Source organism: Colobus angolensis, unplaced genomic scaffold (assembly GCF_000951035.1).
Source record: "Colobus angolensis palliatus isolate OR3802 unplaced genomic scaffold, Cang.pa_1.0 Scaffold144, whole genome shotgun sequence".
Taxonomy (NCBI): Eukaryota; Metazoa; Chordata; class Mammalia; order Primates; family Cercopithecidae; genus Colobus; species Colobus angolensis.
The window spans coordinates 1,637,294-1,663,585 of record NW_012114533.1 but is presented as its reverse complement, the minus strand read 5'-3'; the positions used below and the strand labels follow the sequence as shown (position 1 = coordinate 1,663,585).

General features: G+C 49.2%; 2 protein-coding genes across 6 annotated transcripts in view; one reads left to right on the top strand and one right to left on the bottom strand.

Moving 5' to 3' along the window:
• Positions 1–3,700: 3,700 nt before the first annotated feature.
• Positions 3,701–13,961, bottom strand: POLL (polymerase (DNA directed), lambda). 5 transcript variants are annotated; one of them, XM_011935513.1, is made up of 10 exons: positions 13,895–13,940; positions 13,504–13,619; positions 12,945–13,105; positions 11,231–11,525; positions 10,363–10,525; positions 9,649–9,966; positions 8,563–8,736; positions 7,839–7,967; positions 5,016–5,184; positions 3,701–4,592 (listed from the first exon to the last, which is right to left on the bottom strand). In XM_011935513.1, exons 3-10 carry the CDS (start codon positions 13,057–13,059, stop codon positions 4,228–4,230), a joined length of 1,728 nt encoding a protein of 575 aa, XP_011790903.1. In that variant the 5' UTR covers positions 13,060–13,105; positions 13,504–13,619; positions 13,895–13,940; the 3' UTR covers positions 3,701–4,227. The 5 variants fall into 5 exon arrangements, with proteins under 5 accessions (XP_011790903.1, XP_011790902.1, XP_011790901.1 ...); XM_011935512.1 differs by having other exon boundaries at positions 13,504–13,961; XM_011935511.1 differs by having other exon boundaries at positions 13,574–13,961.
• Positions 13,962–13,980: 19 nt separating this feature from the next.
• Positions 13,981–26,292, top strand: part of DPCD (deleted in primary ciliary dyskinesia homolog (mouse)) — a 21,445-nt gene continuing 9,133 nt past the window's right edge. Inside the window, exons 1-4 of the mRNA XM_011935580.1 lie at positions 13,981–14,093; positions 20,461–20,548; positions 21,221–21,428; positions 21,563–21,644. Of these exons, the coding sequence (XP_011790970.1) occupies positions 14,030–14,093; positions 20,461–20,548; positions 21,221–21,428; positions 21,563–21,644 (442 nt within the window). The 5' untranslated portion in view covers positions 13,981–14,029. The remainder of the gene's footprint in view (positions 14,094–20,460; positions 20,549–21,220; positions 21,429–21,562; positions 21,645–26,292) is intronic.

Genomic DNA, 26,292 nt, shown 5'->3' with positions numbered 1-26,292 from the left:
TTGGGGACTTCATCCCTGAGGACTCCCCAGTTCCAGAGCTCAGAAGCAGTACTGCCCAGTGGCTCAAGAGTTCTGGGAAACTAAGGGCAGAGCAGACACAGGACCAAAGGCGCCTGCGGCTCAGCCCATCAAGGCCTGTAAGCCCAGCAGCGAGTGCCCCAAAATCTGTAACTTGCATGGGAGGCCGCTCCCTCAGATAACAGGGGAGGGCCTGGAAAGGGGCGCCCCTGTTTGGGGTGCCCAAGTCTTCTCCAAGCCAGTCCTCCATCCTGGCAAGAGGCATCCTGTTCCATTTAAAGGGAGAGTAATTCCATGATTCTCCTGGAGAAGCGAGACAATGGCCCTGGGTTTGCCTTTCCCAGCCATTGGAATTGTAGGATGGGACACAGCTGGACTTGCCCACCTTGTCATGCCCACTCCAGGTGCTGCCTGGGAAGTCCCTGCCTCATGCCCACACCTGCCTTGTGAGCAGCCAGAACCCAGGAGGAAAAGCCGGGGCCTGTCTTGTTCCCCTTTCCTGGTGCCCACACCTGCCCTGTGAGCAGCTGGAACCCAGGAGGAAAGGACAGGGCCTGTCTTGCTCCTTTTAGTGTAGGTCTAAGGTCAAGACTGAGGTCGCCACCCCAGGCCCTGGGAAAAGATGAAGCTCCGAGCTCGGTAGGGTAGGGCAGAGCAGCCAGGGGGACTTGCATCTTGCACAAAGTGTCAGGAAGAAACTGAAATTAGGAAGGCTCAGACTGAACATGTGGCGGCCCTGGGCTCATGTGAGGCTCCCCTTTCCCCACACACTTCAGAGGACGCCCTCTACCTCACAGCAGAGCTTGCTCCCACTTGCTGTCCCTCTGCCTTTGTACAGGGAGAGCCCAACACACACTCAGTCTATTGGGTTTCTGCAGTCACATTAACAAATGACACCAACTTACTGGCTTAAACAACAAAGTCATTATCTCACAGTTCCACCAGCTCAAAATCCAACAGGCCTCCCTGAGATAAGGCCAGGCATCAGCAGGGCTGCCGTCCTTCCGGAGGCTGTAGAGTCGAAGCTGTTCCCTGCCTTCTCTGACTCCCAGGGCTGCTCACACTCTGCTGGAGATCTTTCCCCATCTTCAAAGCCAGAAACTTTGCATCTCTCTGACCTTTCCTCATCAAGTCTCTCTTTGATTGTAGCTTTTTTTTCTTTTTCTTTTTCTTTTTTTTTTTTGAGACAGGGTCTCACTCTGTTATAGCTCAGGCTGGAGTGCAGTGGTGTAATCTCAGCTCACTGGAACCTCTGCAACCTCTGCCTCCCAAGTAGCTGGGATTATAGGCACCACCACGTCTGGCCACGCCTCACTAACTTTTGTATTTTTTTTGTAGAGATGGGGCTTTGCCATGTTGGCCAGGCTGGCCTCAAACTCCAGGGCTCAAGTGATCAGCCCGCCTTGGCCTCTCAAGGTATTGGGATTACAGGCGTGAGCCACTGCGCCCGGCCATGACTGTTGCTCTTAAGAACTCATGTTTATATTGGGCCCACAGGATTCCCCAGCATAATCACCTCATCTCAAAATGCTTAAGCTTCATCACATCTACAGAGTCCCTCCAGCCAACTAAGGTGACATATTCACAGGTTCCAGGGATTAAGACATGGACGTCTTCAGTGGACCGTTATTCTGCCTGCCACATGTGGCCTGTCCAAGGACAACCCTGGCTCAGGGACAGAATGATGAAGAACTGGGCTAGAGCAGGGAGCAGGCTTGTGGGGTCTCTCTCCACCTCCTCCAGGCCAGGTGGTGACTGGGTGGTAGGTGTGTGGGGTGCTCAGTTGCTGGACAGAACGCGAGTTCCCACCAGGGCCCTGCAATGCAGTCTCCCTGTCTGGCAGGATGGGAGACTGCGCTGAAAACCTGCTCAAGAACCAGGTTCAGTGCTAAAGTGCCTTGGAACCCCCAATACTCACATTCCTTGCTTACTTGGACTCAGAGAACCTCATTTCACCCCCAAACTGGGAAGCCTTTCTCAAGACTCAGAAATCCCTCCATCAGCTCCTCTGCCTCAGTGGGTCTTCTCCTGGGCTTCTGTGTCAGACTGGGCAGCCAAAGGGTCACCCAGATGGGTTGCTGGAGGTGGGGCATGCTCCCTCTTTATCCCACGACTTTGTGTTGCCCTGGCCAGGAGGTGGGACCAGGAGTCTGCATGGTTTCAAGGCAGTCTCTGAATTCTGAGTCTCCTGGGGGAAGGAGTTAAGGCAGATGGGGAGGGATGTCAAGAATGGAGGTCAGACCCTGATTTCAGACAAAGAAGTAAGCAGTATCCCTCCCTGCAGTTCTGGGACTTCCCTCTGTGTAGGAAAAGAACTTGGGTGAGCTACTCTATGGCCTGCTGCACATTGGTTCCCTCCACCCCTGGCCCTGGAGGTCCCGTTCCTTGGGCCTGGAGCAGGCTGGGGCAAAAGAAGAGAAGCAACTTCCACATTTGGACCCAGACACGCGTCTTTGGACTTCTGCTGACTCCAACTCTTGCTGGGGACAGCAGCAGGCACTGAGGGACCAGTCCAGAGAGGGACCAAAAGTAGCCTTCACACCCGGGGGGGCTCAGGCTTTCCCCAGTGCCTTTCCTGTCTACCCAGGCCCACTGTGGCTCTTGGCAGCCATGTGTCCCTGGGAGTAAACGTTCTCGGGGGAGAGGCTCGCCCCTCCAGAAGGCTTCTGGGCTTTTGATTGGCCATCTCTCGGGTTGGTGCTGAGCTGTGAAAGGGCCCTCCAGGTCCTGTGGGCTTCTGATTCCTTTCCCAACATGATCAGTGATGGGAAGACCCCCTGACTTACACGTCAGGGGTGTGAGCTTGAGTTGGGGGGCCTACTCCCAGGCTGCTAGGATCCTATGATTGAGACCGGGCAAAGGCGGGCTCCGCAACTCCGCAAGTTACCAACAGGCATGCCGCCCACCCAGCACACTCAAGGTGGGATTCCCCCTCTGGAGCTGAAGCTGCCCTCACGCATCACCACCCAACTCCCAGCACGGGGCCTCTCCAGGCTCCTCGCTCCCCCTCCAATATAGTCTCCTTCTGACTCTGTGCCCGCTCCTCCTCATACCTGGGCTGCCTGAATCTCCTTCCATGCCCCCACTGCCCCACCAAGTCTCCCTGCCCTGCGAAACAGCCCCAGGAAGCCATCCTGCACTCCCCAGCAGGACCTGCTCTTGTCTGCTCTATCAAACCAAGCTCTGCTTCCAGTCCTGTACCAGCCCAGCCTGCTCCTGACTCCCAGCACAGTGTCCTCTCTAAAGCTGGTCCTTAATTGTCCCCCAACAGAGCCTCCTGACTCCTCTCAGAGGCAATTTCCCTGCCAGTCTGCCTCTCTCCTCCTCCGGGAAGCCTTCCCTGGCCACCCATCCCTGTGTACACAGGTCACTATTTAGTTGTTCCTAATGGTTTCCTGAGTCTTGCCACTTTTGCTTATGTCCCTGATAGCCTGGTCTAAGGCAGGGCCTGCAGAAGTTGGTGATGGCTAGATAGGAGCTCCAGGTGCCTGACTCCACGATTCTCCCTGGTCGCAACTACTGCTCTCCTTGCTGTGAGTTTAGGAGCTGACTCACGCCAGTCCTGTCTAGAGGGCAGTTAACACAGCCTTTCTGGGCTCCTCTTTTCAGTTCCCATCTCCGTTGTCCCTGCCTGGGTGGAAGAAGGTAGGTAGAGGCTGCAGCAGTTCAGACACCAGGCAGGTTCAATGTCAAATGCACTTTACTGGGCCTCTGGGCCTTCCAACACTGTCCTCACCAAGGCTGGGGCACCCCATTCCCAGCACCACCAGCTGCCCAGGAAGCAGCATGGGTAGAGGGAACACATGTGGAATGGCTGTTCTCCTACTCCAGAGGGTCTTGGACAATGTTGACAGCACAGCTGCTTCCCTCTACCTGGCAGCTTCTGTCCCCACCCAGCAGCTCAGCCTTTCCCACAGCAGGGCAGGGGGATGCCTGGGCTTCAAACCAGCCACCTGCTCCTGCTTAAAGTGGGACAAGGGGCCACCTGCAAAATTCTTCAAGGCAGCCTGCTCCTGTCTGGGAGAGGACTGGGTAGACACTGGGAGCCATGCTGGCTCTCACTTCAGGCCCAGAGCCCTGGGCCCAGCTCACTGAGGAAGCTGGTGGTTGGAGCAGCAAGCTTTGGCCAGCTGAGGCCGGAGGGAGTACTGAGTGGCCAGAAGGGGTAGCCAGTCCAACTCAGCTCTCCTCCGCACCCCCAGCCATGGGTCACCAGTCTCGCTCAGCAGGTTCTCGGTAGGGGAGGCCTAAGAGCCTGAAGACATCCTTCTCAGTGGGAGTGGGCAGCACTCGGCCAGGCGCCACCTTGCAGCCATGGGTGTTCCGGACCACAGCAGTGCTGAGGGCATGTTCTGACAGACTCATGCCCTTGGTCTTGGCCAGGGCTCGCATGGAGCGGTTGAAGTGTGCAGAGCCGGTAAAGTAGAGCAGGGCACAGGCAAACTCGCTGTAGGGCACCACGATAATGTCCAGGCGCCGGTGCCGCCACCCTGGCCCTGGAAGCCGGCACACCCCCAAGTACTTCTGTTGCTGACCATTCTCCTCTTGGCTCACCAAGTCATCTGTGAGGAACCCTGGCCCAATAAAGGGGACAGCTGGGAGGGCAGGGAGCCAGGCATGGGCTATCCCATCCTCCCAGGTCTCTCCTGATCTCTAAGCTGGGGCTTGCCCAGGTATTAGCTGGGTGACACTACCCTCTCTGGGCCCTTCTCCTTTTCTGTAAAACATGGATAGTAATTCCCATCTCCCCCATAGTGTCACAGAAAGATCAGATGAGATACTCGGCCTGCAGGGTTCACTGAGCACCTCCACATAGGTGTGGCAGGGCTGTTTCATCTCTCCCTGGAGAGGATTCCGGCCCCGACAGACGGGATGCTGGCAAAGCACTGTTCCTCTGCTTCCTGCCTCGGGACTGGAACTTCTAAGGTTCTCCCTCAGGGGCCCCCAGCCCTGTGCTGCCCTCTGTCAACCTGCTCACCCAGAGATGGAGCTTATACCTTGCTGCCGAAGGCTGTCAAGGAGGCGGCTGAAGATACCCTGGTGGGACCGGCCATCTGGGTGAGTGATGAGCACGTCGACATCACCACAGGTCGCCTTTCCCCGTCGGTATGAACCACATGCCACACACAGCAGCCCGGAGTTAAAGGCCTGGGCTGCTTTCTGGACCTGGGAAAGAGAGCGGTGACAGGTGAGGGGCCGTGGGGAGCTCCTCTCCCACAGCAGCACAAGGGCCTTCCCGGACTCGGGCCCACACCCTCAGCTTATGCCCATTCCCAGATGCCTGCTGCAAGCCCGGGGTAATCCACCCTGGGGAGCTGCTGTTCTTTCCCTTCACTAGGACAGGAGAGAAGAAAAAGCTCGCTGTGCAGGAGGCAAGCCTGAGAAGAGATGGGAGAAGGTGCCAGCTCTGCTTCTCAGAGTGGGCACTGAGCTTGCCCCATGGAGCTCTTTAAGAGTAGGGAGACACAGACTCTCTCTGCCTCTGCCCCAGCCCACATGCCCAGGTCTGTGAAACTCCACTTAGGACAAGGGGCCAGTTGCTGAAAGCCCTCAGGCAGGCCTAGGCAGCCCTAGATATCTACTGATTTGGAGCTAAAGGTTTGGAATATGTGAGCTGGGGCTTGAGGCCTGAGCAGGTGGCTGGCAGCATGCGCCAGGCCCAGGCCCAGGAGAAAGTGGAGTACAGAAATACAGCTGCACCTGTGGGAAAGGAGAGGCAACAAAGCACAGAGGGGGCAGTTCTGAGCCAATACCCACATCCTTTCTTGGTGGGGAGGGAGCTGAGATGGCAACTGTCAGCTGAAGGATTGTCCCTCTGAGGAAAAACAAACCCATTAGCCTCCACCCCTGAGACACTGAGGTTCTTTCATATGCAGATGGCCTCCCGCCTCCACCCCAGGACACTGAGAATTCTGGGGCCCTGGACACCTCAAGTCGCCTCACAGGAGGGCTCTGCTAATCCCCTTACTCCCTTCTTGAGCCTCCCAAGAGAATGGAAGGAGGAGGTCCATGTGAGTAATCCCATCAAAACTCTTATGGCTGGAGCCCTTAAATGGGGGCACAGGAGGCCAGGTGGGAAGCCTCTTTTGTTCCAATGAGCTGGGAACTGACTGAGGCATTCTCCATGCCTGGATACCATGGCTGAGTGACAGTGTCATCACTAGCACCAAGGCCTGGTGATGGGCAGACAAAGAGGCCTGTCCATCCGTCTCATACCGGCCTCATAGCCTTGTGGCCTGGAATGAAGCTGCAGGCTGATTTCAATCAAACTGGGCCAGTCTCCATGGGATCCCACTCTATCAGAATCCCTGACCAAAGTGAGCAAACCTTGCCTATTACAAGCAGCTCCTAATCCTAATGCCCATTGAACAAATGACACATTTAGCCCTAAATGCAGCCCAGTGTCTCTCTAATCTAGCTTTTACATGAATTTAATAGCTAACCCAACTCTAAACCAAACCCAAATCTTATTTCTTGGACAACTACAAATCTTAACTTAAAAGCAACCAACATTAAGAAAATCCTGCCGGGTGTGGTGGCTCACGCCTGTAATCCCAGCATTTTGGGAGGCCGAGGTGAGTGGATCACGAGGTCAGGAGATCGAGACCATCCTGGCTAACACGGTGAAACCCCGTCTCTACCAAAAACACAAAAATTAGCCGGGTGTGGTGGCGAGCACCTACAGTCCCAGCTACTCGGGAGGCTGATGCAGGAGAATGGCGTGAACCCTGGAGGCAGAGCTTGCAGTGAGCCGAGATGGAGCCACTACACTCCAGCCTGGGCAAAAGTGCAAGACTCCGTCTCAAAAAAAAAAAGAAAAAAAGAAAAAGAAAAAAGAAAATTGAAGCCTAACTTTAAACTCAATCTTTTTTTTTTTTTTTTTTTAAAGACAGAGTCTCGCTCTATTGCCCAGGCTAGAGTTCAGTGGCGTGATCTTGGCTCACTGCAACCTCTACCTCCCAGGTTCATGCAAATCTCCCTCTTCAGCCTCCCAAGTAACTGGGATTATAGGCATCAGCCACAGCACCTGGCTAACTTTTTTGTATTTTTAGTAGAGACGGGGTTTCGCCATGTTTGCCAGGCTGGAAATTTTTGTGTTTTATAGAGACAGGGTTTCACCATGTTGGCCAAGCTGGTCTCGAACTCCTGAGCTCAGATGATCTGTCCACCCTGGCCTCCCAAAGTACTGGGATTAAAGGCGTGAGCCTGGTCTTAACTCAATCTTGATAGTGCTTTCTTCCAACCCCAAACAAAATCCTACTGATGCTGTGCTTTTACACCAACTCTACCCCAAATCCTGAGCCAGCCTTGCGTGGGCTTTAGAAGGTCCATGCATCTGGAAAAAGACATAAACCTTTCCACATTTGTGCATTTTGGGGAGAATAGAGTCCACAGTTTTCATCAGGTTTTCAAAGAAGTTGGTGAAATAAAAAATAAGATAAAATAAAATAAAACATTAAAAACCTCTGCCCTGACCCACCCTAACCTCAAGTAATACAGATATAATCTACCTGTAATCTAACCCGAACATTAACCCAATCCTAACACCAATCAGTCTAGAATCAAATCCAATCCTAATAGGCCTGACTACTGAGAACTAGAATCTAGAGGGCTGGTGTTACAGTTCTTTCCTCCCAAAGCCACCCACCCCACCTCTGCGCCTGGAGCTTCAGTCCCAACTTGCTCTGTGCTCAACCTCTGGTGACCCAGTTTCCTCTGCCTGCTGCGCTCCCCAGCTGAGTCGTCGGGGGTTCTTGACTTTGACCCAAGACCTTAGAGCAGGACCTGGCTGTCCTCACTGCTCTGGGACACCCGCTTACTGTCTGCTCAATCTCTGTAGCCTCCTCCCTGGGCATGCGTTCCAGGAAGTCATTGTAATGCTTCAGGCCGATGGCCTGCTGGGTTGTCAGGGAGGCCTGGCTGCGGATGTCTTCCAGACTTCGGAAGCCCTGGAAAAAAGCAGCCAGATGGGGAGCTGTGAGGATCCAGGACCAATGAAGAGGCATGAGTGAGCACACACATGAAGCTTCCATCGCCCCAGGCTCTAGGGAAGGCTAGAGGCAGGACCAATCTAGGGGCAGTTGGGTCTGTACTCAGCAGGACTTGGGAAAGGCAGGGGGCGTGGGAAACATGCCATCATCCAGCCCTGCCACTATCCTAAAATACTCATTCATGATTCCATCACTCTGAGGATGGGCCTTGTCATCTTCATCCTTACCAAGCTGCCCTGGTGATTGTGGGCAGAGCCAGGATTAGGAACCACTGCTCTAGACATGCAGTGTCAAGGCCTGGCCTCCTCAGGAAGGCCCTTGCTGGTCTGGGGAGACAGAGAAACATACTTCTTGTCCCTGTCTACTCCTTCTTAAGGATACCAAGCAACAAGGCTGTTCTGGAAGCTGAGGGGTCTATATGAGTCCTGGTCCCCTTGAAAAATGGTCTCCCTATACTGTGGGTGCATTTCCATCAGAACACAGGGTAGGGAACTCTGGGGCAGGAACTCTGAGACACAGCAAAACTGAAGTAGGGGCTAAGCCAGGGTGTGACCTGTTGGTACCACATCTGGGCAGTCTTGGTCCCAGCTCCCCAGATGTTGGAGAAGAGCTCTAAGACAGGCACACTCTCACTGATATGGTCCAGCTTTCGCAGATGCCCGCTCTCCAGGATCTCTATGATTTTCTCAGCCATCCGCTTCCCAATCCCAGGGATACTGCAGGCCTCCTAGAGGAGGAGGAGGCAGAGGCAAAAAAAAAGAGTGAAGAGAAGGAAGTGGTAGAGCCAGTGGAAAGGAAGCTGACTCTTCTAGCAGATGCTGACGTAAAAGCCCCCCCGGCTGCTTGGCAACTGTGTGGCTGTGTAAAGCTTGGGTGTAGTTGAAGATGAGAATTTTGGATAGAATGAAGGCTGGGTAATTTGTCTTTTGGTTCCCAAAAGGATGGAGACCAGCAATAAGAAGTAGAAAATAATGATGATATTAGTCACCACCACCACCATCATCACCATCATCATCATTCCAACAGCAAGAGCTAACATTTACTGAGGGCTTATTGTATGTCAGGTCCTGTGCTACAGGGACCATTTCATTTAATGGTAGCCCCTTTTTACTAATGAGAAAACTGATGCTTTGAGAGTTTAAGTAACTTGTCTGGAGTCACACAGTTAGTGAATGACAGGAACCAGAGTTCAAACCCTGGTCTGTTAGGCTTCAGAGTCTAAACTTCTTTCAAACAACTTTTTAGGCTGGGCACAGGGGCTCATGTCGCAGGGCTGAGCCAAGGGTGGATTGCTTGAGCCCAGGAGTTCGAGACCAGCTTGTGTAACATGGCGAAACACCATCTCTACTAAATAAATAAATAAATAAACAAAATTACAAATAAAAAACTTCTAATTATGTTAAAGAATTCAAAAGTAGAGAGATCAGTATAACAAACCCGCAAGTACCCATCTCCCAGCTTCAACAACTATCAAGATTTTGCCAATCTGCTTTCATCAATTTTCCATTTTTTTCTTTTGTGCAAGTCCTAGACCCCATAAAATCTTCACCACTGTACCTGAACCCCACTGGTGACTGACAGCACCTTCACTAACTGCTGGCTAGTAAAGACCCCTCTTCCCACCCTAGCCCCTGGGTACCTGGTATGAGGTGACAGGCTTATGGAAGCTCTTGAGGGCATTGATGGCCTTGGCATAGCCCAGGGCCCTCCACTTGTCTCCCTGAACACTGTAGGCTTTGGCCAGAACGTCCAGCTTCTCTGTGATATGGAGGTTGTGGTTGGTCGCCTTCTGGCTTGAGGGCTGTGCACAGACCCACTTATCCAGGACCACAGGGGCTGGGCTAGGCTCACAATCTCCCTCAAGAGAGGTGGGGTAGTGGCCACTGATGAGGGCTTCCAGATCAGCTGCGCTAACCTGGGTTTCTTCCCCATCGCTGGCTTCATCATCAGAGATGGGCTTGGGGTAGAGAAGAAAAGAAAACAATAAATTCTTGTCCTCTAGGAGAAGGGATCCTTAAAGGTGGGGGTCATCTTCTTTGTGCAGGGGAAGGGTCTTCTAGTCAGACCTAAGAATGAGGTGGGGCCTTCTGCATCAGACTTGGATCACCTCGGGTGTGGGGCCACATTCCCTTTGGCTCCCCGCAGTGCCTAGCCCTAGGATCCCCGGTGGTATGTGTTAGATACGGCCTAGATGAATGCAGGAGTGATGAGTGTTGGGAAGAGCTATATGGCTTCACAATGGAGTCCTCCTCTCTCAGGGGACTGGGACTTTCTGAACAGTCATCAGGCCCTCCCCATTTCTGTGATCTGCTTCCTAGGGGAAGGGAGCTCTGAGGGATGGAAGGCTCCTGACCTGGGCTTGGGTGTTTGGTGCCTCTTTTGTCTTTTGGGGAGGAGACACAGGCCTGGTGGGAGAAGGAGGAGGAGAAAGGGCTGTCTGAAGCAGGGCCTCATGGGTACCAGGAGGAAGAGAAGCATCCTGCTCTGCCTTGCTGGGCTGTGACTGGTCCAAGTACCTGTGGGGATGGTGATGGGAGGTTAAGACACCAAAGGTCTCACCCTGTTTCTGTCCCCAGTCCTAATATATTCTGAAATACTTGGTTTCCCAGTGTGTCCAATTAAGAAAATGAGTTTTTTGAGGTTTTTGGAGTTTCTCTTGAGACAGGGTCTTGCTCTATCACCCAGGCTGGAGTACAGCGGTATGATCAAGGCTCACTGCAGCCTCAACCTCCCTGGCTCAATCAATCCTCCCACCTAACCCTCTTATAGCTGGGACTACAGGCATATACCACCATGCCCGGCTAATTTTTAAATTAATGATAGTTATTTTTATTTTTATTTTATTTTATTTTTTTGAGACGGAGTCTCGCTCTGTCGCCCAGGCTGGAGTGCAGGGGCCGGATCTCAGCTCACTGCAAGCTCTGCCTCCCGGGTTCATGCCATTCTCCTGCCTCAGCCTCCCGAGTAGCTGGGACTACAGGCACCTGCCACCTTGCCCCAGCTAGTTTTTGTATTTTTTAGTAGAGACGGGGTTTCACTGTGTTAGCCAGGATGGTCTCGATCTCCTGACCTCGTGATCCGCCCGTCTCGGCCTCCCAAAGTGCTGCAATTACAGGCTTGAGCCACCGCACCCAGCCAATGATAGTTATTTTTAATAATTCAAGAAGAGAGCTCAAGAGGCTACTAGAAAACATTGGAAAAAAAGACTGGGATCAGCCCACCTACTGGGGTTGAAGATGCTGAATCCAGCTACATCCACCAGCCTCCTCTCCTGAAGGCACAAGCTCAGCCAGGCTGACTTCACCAGCTGAGCACCCGGGGGCAGCTGGGGTAGTCTGAGAAGGCGGAGGGCTCGCTCATAGTCCATGCCTTCATCCACCACAATGTGAGTGACACCTGGGCCCTGGACAGGGCACAACTGGCCACCATGCTGAACAATCTGCTTCTCAAAGAGTTCTGCCCGGGCTCGTCCAATGCCAGTGTGCACAACATGGGCCCGAAGGGAGCTCAGCCACTCTGGGGAAGGAACATCCAGATGACTACTGTCATAACTTTTTAATTTTTATCTGCCACCCCCTGGCCACAACTTCTAACATGATCTGAATACAACTTCTAACATGATCTGAATGACGTGTTCACAGTCCCCTACCCTGAAAATAAGCATCTGTCTTCCATCCAGGCAGGTTTCCTTCTACATATAGCAAATTTTCTCACAGGCCAGCACTTGAATGTAAGGGACAAGGATTTTTATACGTCCACTCCTTGGTGCAACCTAGAAGTGTCTGGCCATTGTAAGTAACCTGTAAACATCTGCTGAATGAATGCCCCTCCCTTCTTACTTTGTTTTTGTTTTTGTTTGTTTGTTTGTTTGGGGACAGTCTTTTTTTTTCGTTTGTTTGTTTGGAGACAGTCTCACTCTGTTGCCCAGGCTGGAGTACAGTGGTGTCATCTTGGCTCACTGCAACCTCCATCTCCCAGGCTCAAGCGATTCTCATGCCTCAGCCTCCCAAGTAGCTGGGATTACAGGTGTGTGCCACCATGCCTGGCTAATTTTTTTTGAGACAGAGTCTTGCTCTGTCGCCCAGGCTGGAGTGCAGTGGCCGGATCTCAGCTCACTGCAAGCTCTGCCTCCCAGGTTCACGCCATTCTCCTGCCTCAGCCTCCCGAGTAGCTGGGACTACAGGCGCCCGCCACCTCACCCGGCTAGTTTTTTGTATTTTTTAGGAGAGACGGGGTTTCACCGTGTTAGCCAGGATGGTCTCGATCTCCTGACCTCATGATCCGCCCGTCTCAGCCTCCCAAAGTGCTGGGATTACAGGCTTGAGCCACCGTGCCCGGCGCCTGGCTGATTTTTTGTATTTTTGGTAGAGACGGGGTTTCGCCACATTGCCCAGGCTGGTCTCGAACTCCTGAGCACAGGTGATCTGCCTGCCTTGGCCTCCCAAAGTGCTGGGATTACAGGCATGAGCCACCGCACCCAGCCTCTCTCCATACTTTGAATCCTTTATCATTTATTCTTTCAACAATGCACGTTTCTTGCCCTTACACTCTGACAGACCCGACAACCCTGCCTCCAAAGCCTCTGCCATTTATTTATCAATTTGGCTGCAAAACAACTAACAACAAGCCTGGGTAATGGAGTGGGGCTTCTGTCCCAGTCCCCCAGGGCAAAAATTATACTGGTCATTCCCTGAGGGTCCAGGGAGTCTTTTCCAATTGATAAGGGTCTTCAAGTAGAAAAGAAGATAACACAGCAAATGGCCTGTCCAAGACCCAGGACCAAGCTTAGTACAAGGCAGATACAAACAGACCTGCAGGCCCTGGACAGGCAGAGTCAGCTCCAATATCTGATTCTGGACATGAACAACATAGGGCTGAAGCACATGAAGGCTGAGGGTTCAAGTGCGCGAGGGTTCTGAGAGTGGGTCATCTCACCTTCTGCTTCTTCTCCCTCTTCCCTCCTGGGAATCTTTGCAAGTACTTTCGATGATGCATCAGCATGAATTTTCTTCCGCTTGGGAAATGCCTTCAAGATACCCCTGGGATCCATTGAAGTACGGCTGGATCCCGGCCTGTTGGAGGGTTAGTCAGGGCTGCTGTCAGGTGGAAATACAGAATTAAGGATCTCCAATCCCTTTGCCTATGGAGGTAGGGGGTAGCAGCCCAGTTTGGGGAAGCAGGAGGTGGGGGGGGGGTCTCTTCAAACCGGGTTAAACTAGGTTTTTAGCCTAGCTTCACACTCCCCAGTCTTTCAAAGTTGGAGTATTAGGGGAAATGAGGGGAAGGCTGGAGCCATCAGGGGTACTTTTGAGGAGTAGGAAACGATACCCATTCCTCAGAGGGGTTGCTCTAAAGATTCAGCACAGCCCTCCTGCTGCGGCCCACTTCGAAGGGCTTTACCAAAATGGGATGCTGGGCTAGGAAATGGAGCTTTAGGGGATGGAGCGGAGACTAGGGAGGACCTGCACATAAACTCCACATACTCTTTCTCTACCTCCAACACAGACTTGCAGAGGAAAACCTGAGGAGGGGGACTTTCGCGGGTGAGTGGGAACGCCCTGCACCTGCCCTGGCCTCAGCCTCTCGACATGGGGATGCTCAGCGCCGCAGCTGCGGGGAGATGGGGCACGGTCGCAGCAGGTGTGGGGAGCCCTCTGGGAATGGAGGAGTCTCGCAGCTGGGGGTGAAGACCCGGGCAGGTGTGGTGTACTCGCCCTGTACGCAGCTGGCGCAGGCCAGGGAATCCCAGCTCGGGGCTAGAAGAGAGTTGGAGTGCCCAACCCCGGCGCCAAGAGTCTCTCTCCAACCGCCAGAGTCAGTCCCCGGGTGCGGTCCACAGCTGGCCAAGTTGGTCACCCGAGGGTGGGCAGGAATAGGCCACTTACCAGGAGAGCCAATGAGAACGGACGAAGGGGGGAAGGAGGGCAAATGCCCAGAATAGCTTCCGAGTCATCCGGAAGTGACCCTCAGTGGAACGGTTGCCATGGTAGCGGCCGGGCGCGCTGCCTAGCAGAGGAAAGATGGCGGTGACGGGCTGGATGGAGAGTCTGCGGACAGCCCAGAAGACTGCGCTGCTGCAGGACGGTAACTCGAGGGTCCCCGCGAGCTCCTTCGTTTTTTTCCCCCAGGGTCCGGCCCTCCGGGAAGGGCCTCAGGGCCTGGGTCGGCAGAGCTGGAAGGGTCTCGGTGGTCAGCCGAGCCAGGTCCTGCATTTGCGGATGAGGAGACTGGGGCTCACAGAGATGACATGACTGGAACACATGTCTCCGGACACCCCTTAAATTCCTCTACACCATCTCGCCCCGCTCTGAGTTCTGTTTCTAATATAGCAATTTCTTTTACGTTCATTATCTCATTTGCTCCTCACCGCTGTCCTGAGAGGCTAATTTTCCACCCCGTTTTACAGAAGAGGAAACTGAAATTCAAGAATGTTTTAGACTTTAGAGAGGAGAGAGGCCTGGACTCTAGTTCCGACTGTGCCATTAATTCACCACGGGCTCTCCAGTCGGCACCTTTACTTGTTTGAGCCTCACTTTCCTCATCTGTAAAATTAAGTGGATGGACTACCATTGTTATCTCTGAGGTCCTTTCCAGCTGTAATATTTTTGTCAAGTGAACCTCTAAATGTTTTCTGTGTCTTTAGGGGAGCTAGAGCAAGGACCAAGGGCTGTGCCTGGAAGAAGTGGGCACAGGGGCATGGATACCTAACTTTTCCTCACCCTAGGATTGGCCGATGTTGGCCCCCTGTGCACTTGGGTCCTTTCTGGACCCACTGGGTAGCCAGGATGAATTGCGTCTGAAGTTCCTGAGGCTTTCAAGATAATAGCTGGTGATTCACATTCACAGGCAGAGGCCAACCAGGGAAGCCTGGAGTTTGTGGAAATTAAAATCATTTACTCGTTCGTGCAACATTTAGGGAGGCTTTTACTATGTGCCACGCTCTAAACTAGAACAGAAAGAAAAAGATATGTTGTCACAGGACTTAGACTGATTGGGAAAAACATGTACTTAAATAATAAGATGTGTTAAATAGAGGTTGTAGTCTTGTATAAAATGGTAGGGAAGAGTGAAGGTGTAAGCGACATCTCTTTGGAAGAAGACCCAACAGTAGTGATGATGTTTCTGGGTCCTGAAGAATTAATAAGGCCAGGCACAGTGGCTCACGCTGGTAATTCCAGCACTCTGGGAGGCTGAGGCGGGTGGATCGTTTGAAAATACAAAAATTATGGCTGGGTGTGGTGGTTCACGCCTGTAATCCCAGCACTTTGGGAGGTTGAGGTGGGCGGATCCCTTGAGGCCAGGAGTTTGAGACCAGCCTAGCCAACGTGATGAAACCCCATCTCTACTAAAAATACAAAAAAATTAGCCAGGCATGGTGGTGTGCACCTGTAATTCCAGCTACTCTGGAGGCTGAGGCAGGAGAATCGCGTGAACCTGGGAGACGGAGGTTACAGTGAACTGAGATCGCACCACTGCATTCCAGCCTGGGTGACAAGTGAGTAAGACTCTGTCTCAGACAAAAAACAAACAAACAAACAAACAAAAGTCAAAAATTAGCCGGGCATCACGGTACATGCCCCGTAGTCCCAGCTATCTTGTGGCTGAGACCAGAGGACCGCTTGAGCCAGGGAGGTAGACGCAGCAGTGAGCCGAGATCATGCCACTGCACTCCAGCTTGGGCGACACAGTGAGACCCTGTCTCAAAAAAATAAAAGGAAAAAAAAATAGAATAGGTGTTTGCTGAGTGAAGAAGAGGGGATAGCTATTCAAGGAAGAACGACTCACATATGAAGGCCCATATGTAAAGGTGTGAAGGTACGTGCCTGATTACTAGGGGAGTAACAAAACGTTTAGTAATGTTAAAGCAGTCACCCAGTCAGAACAAACCACCTGTAACTATGTCAGGTACTATACTACATGCCAGAATAGAAGGGAGAATAAAAAGGTCCCTTTTCTCAAGCAGAAATAAGGGGATGTGGAAAATGAAGAGAGGTTACAGATAAATTGGGACACATTGTGATAGATTTCTTATGCCTTGCTAAATATTTAGGACATTTTCTCATAGGACAGTGGTTTTTATTTTTATTGTGGTAATAAATACATAACAGAATTTAGCATTTTAATCATTTTTAAGTGTACAGTTCTGTGGCATTAAGTACATTCACATTGTTATGCAACTATCACCACCATCTTCAGAACTTTTTAATCTTTCTCAACGGAAATTTTTTTCTTTTTGGAGACAGGGTCTTGCTCTGTCACCCAGGCTGTGGAGTACAGTGGTACGATCATAGCTTACTGCAGCCTTGAACTCCTAGGCTCATGTAATCCTCCCATCTCAGCCTCTTGAATAGCTGGGACTACAGGCATGTGCCTCTACACTCAGCTTAAGTGAAATTCTGTACCCATCAAACGCCAACTCCTCATTCCCTCCTCCTCCCATCCCCTGGCAACCACCATTTGACTTTCCATCTCTATGAATTGGACTGCTCTAAGAACCTCATCTAAATGGAATCATACAATATTTATCTTTCTGTAACTGGCATATTTCACTTAGTGTAATGCTTCAAGGTTCATCCATGTTGCCACAGTTGGACGCTTCCAGCTGTGCCGTTAATTCACCACAGGCTCTCTAGTCGGCCCCTTTACTTGTTTGGATCTCACTTTCCTCATCTGTAAAATGAAGTGGATGGGCTACGATTGTTATGTCTGAGGTCCTTTCTGGCTGTAATATTGTTTGTAAAGTAAACCTCTAAATGTTCCCTGTGTTTTTCGGGGAGATACAGCAGGACCAAGGGCTGTGCCTGGAAGAGGTAGGCACAGAGGTATGGATATTGTAACATGTGTCAAAGTTTTGCTCCTTTTTAAGGCTGAGTAGTATCCCATTGTATGTCTATACTGCATTCTGTTGATTCATTCATCTGTTGATGGACACCTGGGTTGCTTCCAATGTTTGGGTATTGTGAATAATGCTGCTCTGAACATGAGTATACAAAGATCCACTCCAGTCCCTGCTTTCACTCTTTTTGGTCACAGTAGTGTTTAAACAAATATTTTATCGGCCAGGATTTTGTTAAGTTCTTTTGTTAGTAGCATCACAAAATGATGTTAGATTCCACCCTATCCCCAAACTGAAAAACAATTCAGTATCGCATATGTGGTTATGCCTTGTCAAACCTGCAGATTTATCCCTGGGTGTGTAGGAGGGGTGTGGGAGTGGGGGAGGGTTACTCCCCTCCACCAAGAATCATGGCTATTGATATCTTGGGTTGGATAATGAGAATCCAATGTCCTTTTGATTTTTTAAAGAAATAATTCATTGTGGAAATATGAAAAATAAAATAAGTCACATATAATATTAAATATTACTACCTAGATAATCATAATTTCGTTTAGTTTTTTTTTTTTTTTGAGATGAGTTTCACTCTTGTTGCCCAAGCTGGAGTGTAATGGCGCAATCTCGGCTCACTGCAACCTTTGCCTCCTGGGTTCAACGGATTCTCCTATCTCAGCCTCCTGAGTAGCTGGGATTATAGGCGCCCGCCACCACGCTTGGCTAATTTTTTTTGTATTTTTAGTAGAGACAGGGTTTCACCATGTTAACCAGGCTGATCTCGGACTCCTAACCTCAGGTGATCGGCCTGCCTTGGCTTCCCAAAGGGCTGAGATTACAGGCGTGAGCCGCCACGCCCAGCCCATAATTTATATTTTTATACATAAACTTCTATATTATTCCATGCATACACTCACAGTTATTTTTTCTTTTACAAAAATATACTAATATACTTAATAATTTATATATACATTTATTTCTAGAATAAATATACTATTAAAACAAAGTATAGATAAGTATTGCATAATCATTGGGTAAGGGAGGATACTCTGAGCGCAACTTCTAAGGCAGTAACCACAAAGAAAGAAAATATATAGTTGACTTTATAAAAACTAAACACCTGTGTTGGGCACCTGTAATCCCAGCTACTGGGGAAACTGAGGCAGGAAGCTCTCTTGAGGCCAGCAGTTTGAGGCTGTAGTGTGCTATAATCATGCCTGTGAATAGCCACTGCACTCCAGCCTAGGGAACATAGGCAGACACTCTTAAACAAAAACACTTGTTTGGGAAAACTCACTTTAAACAAAGTTAAGGGCCGGGTGTGGTGGCTCGTTCCTGTATTCCCAACACTTTGAGAGGCCAAGGCAGGAGGATCGCTTGAACTCAGGAGTTTGAGATCAGCCTGGGTAACATAGTAAGACGCCATCTGTACAAAAAAATTTAAAAATTAGCTGGGCATGGTGGTGTGCAACCATGGTCCCAGCTACTCGGGAGGCTGAGGTGGAGGATCACTTGAGCCCAGGAGGCAGAGGTTGCAGTGAGCCGAGATCACACCACTGCACTCCAGCCTCAGCAATAGAGCAAGACTCTCTAAAAAAAGCCTCAGTTGGCCGGGCGTGGTGGCTCACGCCTGTAATCCCAGTACTTTGGGAGGCCGAGGTGGGTGAATCACGAGTTCAGAAGATTGAAACCATCCTGGCCAAAATGGTGAAACCCTCTCTCTATTAAAAATACAAAAATTAACTGGTGTGGTGGCGTGCACCTGTAGTCCCAGCTACTCGGGAGGCTGAGGCAGGAGAATTGCTTAAACCCGGGAGGCAGAGGTTGCAGTGAGCTGAGATTGTGCCACTGCACTCCAGCCTGGCGACAGAGCGAGACTCTGTCAAAACAAACAAACAAACAAAAAGCCCTCAGTTTTCCTCATCTATGAAATACAGGTAACGAAGACACATAGGATTATTGTGAGAATTAAATTTGATAAGATGTGAAATGCCTGGTAGATTTCGTAAGCACTGCATCCTGTCTGGACTCAAGGCTAGATGCCAAGGGGAGAAGATGAGCTCCTCCCAGGCCGTACCTTGGATCCCTCTCCTGACAGGAGAGCCCTTTCTAATGCTTGTGAGCCATCCAAGTGATTAAGTGTGATATAACCTAGGGCTCTGCTAGAGGCCCTGCAGATTTAGGGGTGAGTTTAGGCAGAATACCGATTAGGAATGGCTCAAGGGAACTGTATACCAGAGAAGTGAACTGGACAGGAAAAAGGCACCTTGGGGCTCTTATTCATTAAGCATACATAGGGTACTTGTCTACTGGATATTAGTGCTCTGTTACTAGTTTTACTGAGGAGTCTGCCTGTATCTACTTCCCTACCTATAAAAAGAAAGGGGGAAATTACATAGCCACTTTTAAGCAAATGCTCCATGGGTAGAGGAATTGGGCTAGGAGACTCCCTTAGTTTCTTCTTCTTTTTTTTTTTAAGACAGTCTCACTCTGTTGCCCAGGCTGGATGGAGTGCAGTGGTGCAATCTCAGCTCACTGAAACCTCCGCCTCTCAGGTTCAAGCAATTCTCCTGTCTCAGCCTCCTGGGTGGCTGGGACTACAGGCACCCGCCACCACGCCTGGCTAACTTATTTGTATCTTTAGTAGAGATGGGGTTTCACCATGTTGGCCAGGCTGGTCTTGAACTCCTGACCTTGTTATCTGCCAGCCTCGGCCTCCCAAAGTGCTGGGATTACAGGTGTGAGCCACTGCACCTGGCCTCCCTTACTTTCTTCTATTCTTTCAGTGGATAGTGCATCAATGTTTATTCATCCTTTCAATCAGTATTTAGTTGAGCTCCTAGTATATGCCAGGAGCCACGCTTGGTCTTTAGGAAACCCCAGCATGGGGGTGAAACCCCTCCTATCTAGTAGAAGAGAGGCAATAATCAAAGAGTCACATAAATAGATGTAAAATCATAACCAAAGTAAGTGCCATGAAGAAAATGCATGAGGACTTAGCATTGTGTTACTGTATGATAGGAATGGCCTGGAGATGTGCAGAAGAAGGCAGGGCACTGGCATGGCTAGAGGGAGTGCTTGGTCAGGAAACCTAATTCAATGTCCTGAACACATAGGCTTGGTTTTAGGAAGTGGGGAGAGAGAGATAAATATGTTGTCATTCATGGGAAGACAAATGCTTTTTAAAAGTATCATGGTACGTAGTAAACGCTCCACTATGGATATGAGTAAAACATTAGGGAGGCACACATGAGGATGTGATTAATCCTACCAAGGTGGCTGGAGATGATAGTGAAGGAAGACTTCCTAGTGGAAGTGACATTTGAGCTGGATTTTGAAGGGCAAAGAAGAGTTCCACAGATAGGAAAAAGTATGGAGCTGTTGCTGGTGGAGGAAACAGCAGAGCAAAGACATGTTCAAGGAAAGCTTCAGAAAGGGAGAGAGTCTCAGGACATGTTTTAAAGTAATGGTGGGTGATGGTTGGCAAAGAGTTTGTAGAGGCCCTGGCTGGGTTCCTCAGTACTCCCAAGGCTGGCGCTGTTTCCCAGATAGGCCCCTTGATCTGCAAGGGACAGGGCAAGGGGAGGCTTTGAGGTAAGGCGCTCTCTGTTTTGTGCACAGGGAGAAGGAAGGTGCACTATTTATTCCCAGACGGCAAGGAAATGGCTGAAGAATATGACGAGAAGACGAGTGAACTACTTGGTGAGTGACAGAGGCTCCCAGTGGGCCTTTAGGAATCCTTGGTGCTGACCTAAGCACAGTGACCACTCCTAGCCTTAGGCTTGAGGCAGGAGCCCAGATCAAATGTAGAAGCTGGGACAGACTGAAGCCCTCAAGACAACAATGTTCCTGAGAATAATCTGGGCACTAAAAGTGGAGTGCAAGTCCTTTTGACCAGTAAAATTCATCCCTACCCCTCGCCCCAGACAAATGAGAGAGTAATTCTAAGATGTAGAGAATCAGTTGGGAAAAAACTTTACAGAGGAGGTGGTATTGGAAGTCAGCCTTGTAGGTTTAGGAGGGATAAGGGCAGACTTTCACCACAATTTGTTTTTCCTTGTTGTTTTTTTTTTTTAATTTGTTTGTTTGTTTTGTTTTCTGAAGCCACACCAGGAGCAGGTGAGTATCAGAGGCAGAGCTTCTGAGCTTGCCTCAAAGGCAACACTGTAAAATACCATCCTCATCTTGAAGAACATCTCAGTCCAAGAGGGTCAAAACAGTGATTTTGCAGCGTGGTCACTTTCTTTTTTTTTTTTTTTTTTTTTAATATCCAAAATGTGTTTATTGAGATAGTTTCCCACTCATCTTGATTCAGAGTGCTTTTAGTGCTGCTTCTTCCTAAAGGAACATCCTTCTGTAAGCCTTGCTTTTCCTCCTATAGGCTGGCAGAGGACAGTGGAGCAGCCAACACACAAAACTACCGTTTGTGCATGGCTAAAGACCGTGTTGATTTTATAGCATCCTGGGCATTTCACATCCATGAAGTAGGAATTGGGGCTCTGCACCAGGTGTTTCTTCTTGTGTTTCCTCTTCTCCTCTTCTGGGGAGGGATGAAGGAGATCCTTTGCGAGAGGCATGTTCTCGTGTGGGTAGGTCGTCACCGCCAGAAAAGCAGTGTGGTCACTTTCATTCCTGCAGCGCCTTTCCTCTAAGAACAGGCTCATGGGTAGTGGCTCCAGCTCAGATTTCTGGGAATTATTTGATTTGTCCACTGTGTTCCCAGGTGTGCACATCAGCATTAACCAGCTTCCCAGAGCTAGGTGGCTGGCTCTTTGACCCAGGGCCCAAGGCTGTCAGCAGTGGGAGTTGGTCTCTTTATTAAGTTCCATCTGAAATGCTAAGACCAATGATGGAATCACGGGCTGGTTTATTTTCCTGTCATTATTCTTGGCTTTAATTTCTTCCTGGGCCTGATCGACAGGTAGTATTGGTGAGGGAATTTCTTTTTCCCTTTTTCTGACAGCTCATAAATGTCTAGAACCGACAACGTGGATTACACTGGCTTGCATTCCCTCAGTCTCCAGTCTTAAAATGTTTGTCCTGCGCATGTTCAGTCACACAGTGAAGTGTTGATCCCTCCTTATTATGAGCTGCTTGGGCTCCAGTCCCAATTGGTTTAGTCTGGTGCTATTAAAAATCTTGATGTGTTTAGCATATGACACTGATTCGGTGGAAACCAATACAGTAGTAATATCCTCACAATGCATTGTAATTTATAGTGCTCCCAGGGGATGACAGCCTTGGAATGCCTAACAGGGGAGAACTTATGAAAGCAGAGGTCACGTGGACTAGCCACCACCATAACCAGGCCAGAGACTAGCCACAGCTCCTCACTCCCAGCCCCCCGTGCCACTTCTCTACTCCTCCACACAGAGCAAATAAAACAGCTATAGCTGCTGCGGCTGTAAAAACAAACAAATAAAACCCGGTGTCTTTGTTGTGCTTGGGCATGAAACTGAAATTAAAAACAAGTCCAAGTTTCTTCATTTGTAGCACCATGTGCCCCGATATCCCACATTAACCTGTCACTTCTCCTGGTGGCAGGTGGGGAATAGACCGTGGCTTCCAAATTCTTCTTTCTTAAAAGCGGAAATGGAGGAGAAGACTTCACAGGAGGACACTGTTTGGCTAAAGTTGACCTAATAATGATATTAATATCATGGCTCTTACTGGGCACCATGCTAAGTGCTCCATGTGAATTACCTCATTTACTCATCCTCATTAAAGCCCTATGAGGTAGATACTCTTGTCTCCATTTTACATTTGGAAAAAATGGAAGCTCAAAGAGGTTAAGCACCTTGTTGAGAATTATGTAGCTAGTTTCTAAGCCAGGATTTAAGCCTAGTTCTGTCCAATTAAGAGTCCATGCTTTAGTCCTCAACAACATAGTGCTGAGAGTTGAGAATACTTAAATCCAACTTTCTTTTCTTCTTACTATGTTTTTCTTTGCCCAGAAAGGCCTGAGTGTGGACTGATGGGCAGACAGGAGGATCTCACTTGAGCCACTGGGCCCAGCTCTAGAACAGCAGATCTTTTTCTTACTTTTCTTCCTGCCCACCACCCCAGCTGCCCTGGCAAAATACTATTCATTATTAATTTTTAAGTATAAATAATCCCAGGGCTTGAGCTGGCTTTTGCTTGTGCATTCTATGAAGCAAAATAGGGACATGGTTTTTGTGGCAATAAATAGGAATAGTTTCCATTTTTCTAGCTAAGTATACAAATTTGAAAATTAGCCAAACCGGTTTTCTGTTAGAAAAACTCAAAGTAATTTACAGACGAAGAATTGCCAATAGGTGTGCGTCAGTCTGAGACAGAGTTCCTCCAGTTGGTGTTAATAAGCATGTTAGTGTCCTATTTTTTTTCCTACCCTCTCAGTGCTATTCATTCCCACCCCCCACAATGATTGCTGCATGTATTCATAGAGGAAAAAACTGAAGGCCCCATAACAATGATCGGAACATCAAACCAGCCTGAGAAGAACACAGCATGTCCAAGGGGGCTGAGGCTGAAGGGCAGGCCATCCCCCAGCGATTACATTCGGATTACCGACTTAATCTGCTTTGGTATTTGACCGCCAGCCTAACCACCCGAGGCTGCATTTGGAGGATATTGAGCACTTTCATCCCCAAGCACTTCACTGGCTTTATAAATGACCCACTCGATTCCCTTCGGCCTCCTCTGGGATGGGACATGGCAGCTGTTTAATAGCCACATAGCAATGTTGCAGTGTTTTAGGGCAGAAAAGAAGAATCCTGCATCCAGTTTAAGCTGCAGGGAGTATTTAGGGAAGGGGAATGTAATTATCCACGTTGGAAGTGGGCCAGGGCTTGGAGCTTTGGGGAAAGAGGCCTTTAGGACGTCTACTTTCCAGCCCACCTGAAAGATGGGGCCTCCTTTCAGCAGTCTGGGACATCAGCCTGCTTCCTGCTGACTTAGGAAAAAGCCCCCAGGCACCACCTCCTTTATATATTCCCCATCAGACCCTTCACGAGGGTGGAAAGTCTCCTTTCCAGGGTCTGGCTGGGGCTCAGCTGGGAAGATATGACAGCGTCCCGGGAAGCTGCCTCACACACACCAGTTTGGGTTTAACATATAATCAAATCAGAGTGACAGCAGGTGGAAACAGTCTTCTGTTGCCGCAGGAGCCGTCCTTGAGTTCAGGAACAAAGACAGGGACAAGAAAGACAAGAAAAAGTGTGCATTTGTACATGTGCGTTTGCACCTGTGCACTTGTGCATGGGAAAAGTAAGAACTTCACCAAAATCTTTTATTGGGTCTTATCTCTAGAGGGAATGGGAGAGGAGACTTTCTTCTGCATTCTAACAAAGAATTTAATTCTCAAGATGTTTAAACAAAAAATAAAGGTGAAGCAGCCAGAGGTGTCAAGTTCCCTGAGTGGTTTTTAATGTCAGAAGTAAGGAAACCAGCAGCTGACTTTCTTCCTTCTTTGAGTACTTCTTGGGAAGTTTTTCTGTGTAAAACTCAAAATTTCTTGGAGTAAAAGAGTGCACAGAAAATCCTGGGGTGGTTATCGTCCCTCCAGGCCACCCTGGTGCTGTATTGTGCATTAGGACACCCAATTTAGCAAGGCCCATGACTTAACGGGGCACGTCACTTATCCAGCCCCAAGTAGTGAGGTAGTCCTCATATTTACTTTTTCAGATAATCAAAGCTTACCCTTTAAAGACCAAATATAAAAAAATAAATTGAGAGCCGGGCGTGGTGGCTCAAGCCTGTAATCCTAGCACTTTGGGAGGCCGAGATGGGCGGATCACGAGGTCAGGAGATCGAGACCATCCTGGCTAACACGGTGAAACCCTGTTTCTACTAAAGAATACAAAAAACAGCTAGCCGGGCGAGGTGGCAGGCGCCTGTAGTCCCAGCTACTCGGGAGGCTGAGGCAGGAGAATGGCCTAAACCTAGGAGGCGGAGCTTGCAGTGAGCTGAGATCCGGCCACTGCACTCCAGCCCGGGCAACAGAGCGAGACTCCGTCTCAAAAAATAAATAAATAAATAAATAAATTGAGTTACTTGAAAAAAAAAACACAGAAACCTTTCAAAATATTACATATGCTTATTGAACACTTTCAGAATAAAGTTTTATTAATAATTCAAATTCTGAATTTGGAGTTACAAGACCTGGAGTTTAGCTGTGGCATTTGTAAGATTGTCTCCTTGAGCCTCAATAATTCTTCATACTCTGTTTCCTGGAGAGTAGTGGCAGGGGTTGAAAGAGAGCAGTCAGGGAAGAAATGCTATTTTTCATTTTACAAATACAGACATTGGAGTAGGTGCTTTCTAAAGGAACTTCCACCTTTACAATCTGTGATGGTTGTGTTCTGTTATAAAGTGGCACCATTGGAGTCTAAGGGTGCTTGTTTGCCCTTACACTAAATGGTCCCAAGTGTTGATGTGGTTCTGACACTGCCGTCCAATGTGAGCTGTCCCCATACCATTGTCAACATGCCTGAGAAAAAAAGTAATTTCCTGCCTTATTCTACACACAGCATTTTATACCTAGTCTGAGCAAGAATCTGAGAGTGATCTTTCCTATAGTATAGAGTAGGGTACATGGATATTTTCACAATAAGCTGCTTTTCAGAGGCATTTGTCACTTCTGAGTTCGCGACTGTGACAGAGGCCCCCAGAAGGCTGCTTCCAGTGAAGTGAGGTATTAACACTGAATAGATTTGGATATACTCCTGGTCACAGTTCATTCACTTAAGAGAGAAGTATTTGTGGGGGAAAAAAAGTTGCCTATAAAGCATATTTCCAAGTTTTACACTTCCTTATTAATTTTCATTATAAACTTGGAAATGTGTTTCTAGGGAGAATTTTTGGCCCTAAGAGGTAATAAAATCACACTACAGAATGCAGCATACCTTATAAAAGCACATATCCAAGGGAAAATTCTAATTTTACAGCACACTTTTGTGTTCAGGTTGTGTGCCTTACTTATAGCGGTAAGGGCATTTGGATTTAACACAGCTGCTCAAAAGGTCTAAAGTAAACAGCTGGCCTGCCTAGTGCCGAGAACCTGACTGTAGCTATCAACTTCTACCTGGAAGAAGACACAAACAGAAACAACTGTAACCAAGTACTATGCACTTTTTGAGTTGTTTAGTTCCTTAAACAGCTACAGAGGCTGCTGGTCTTTAGCACCAACTGGGCTCCTCAGGCTGGAGGATACCATAGCAGGCAGCCCCCAGATTCCAAATGCAGCACGAAGGGAAAGGAACTGGGGGATGGGAGGTCACGGCTCAGAAAAGATTCCCCTGCAGTGATGGACTGCATGGTTCCTGAAAATGAAAATCTCAGCAGGGGTTTTCAGGTACTGTCCATTCAACTAGTTTCTTGATTTATAATTTTCATAATATATGTGCCTTAAAATCTTATGCAAGCATCTGGGTTGTTAAGGTAAAATAGAGATGGTTATTTGCATTCTAAAAG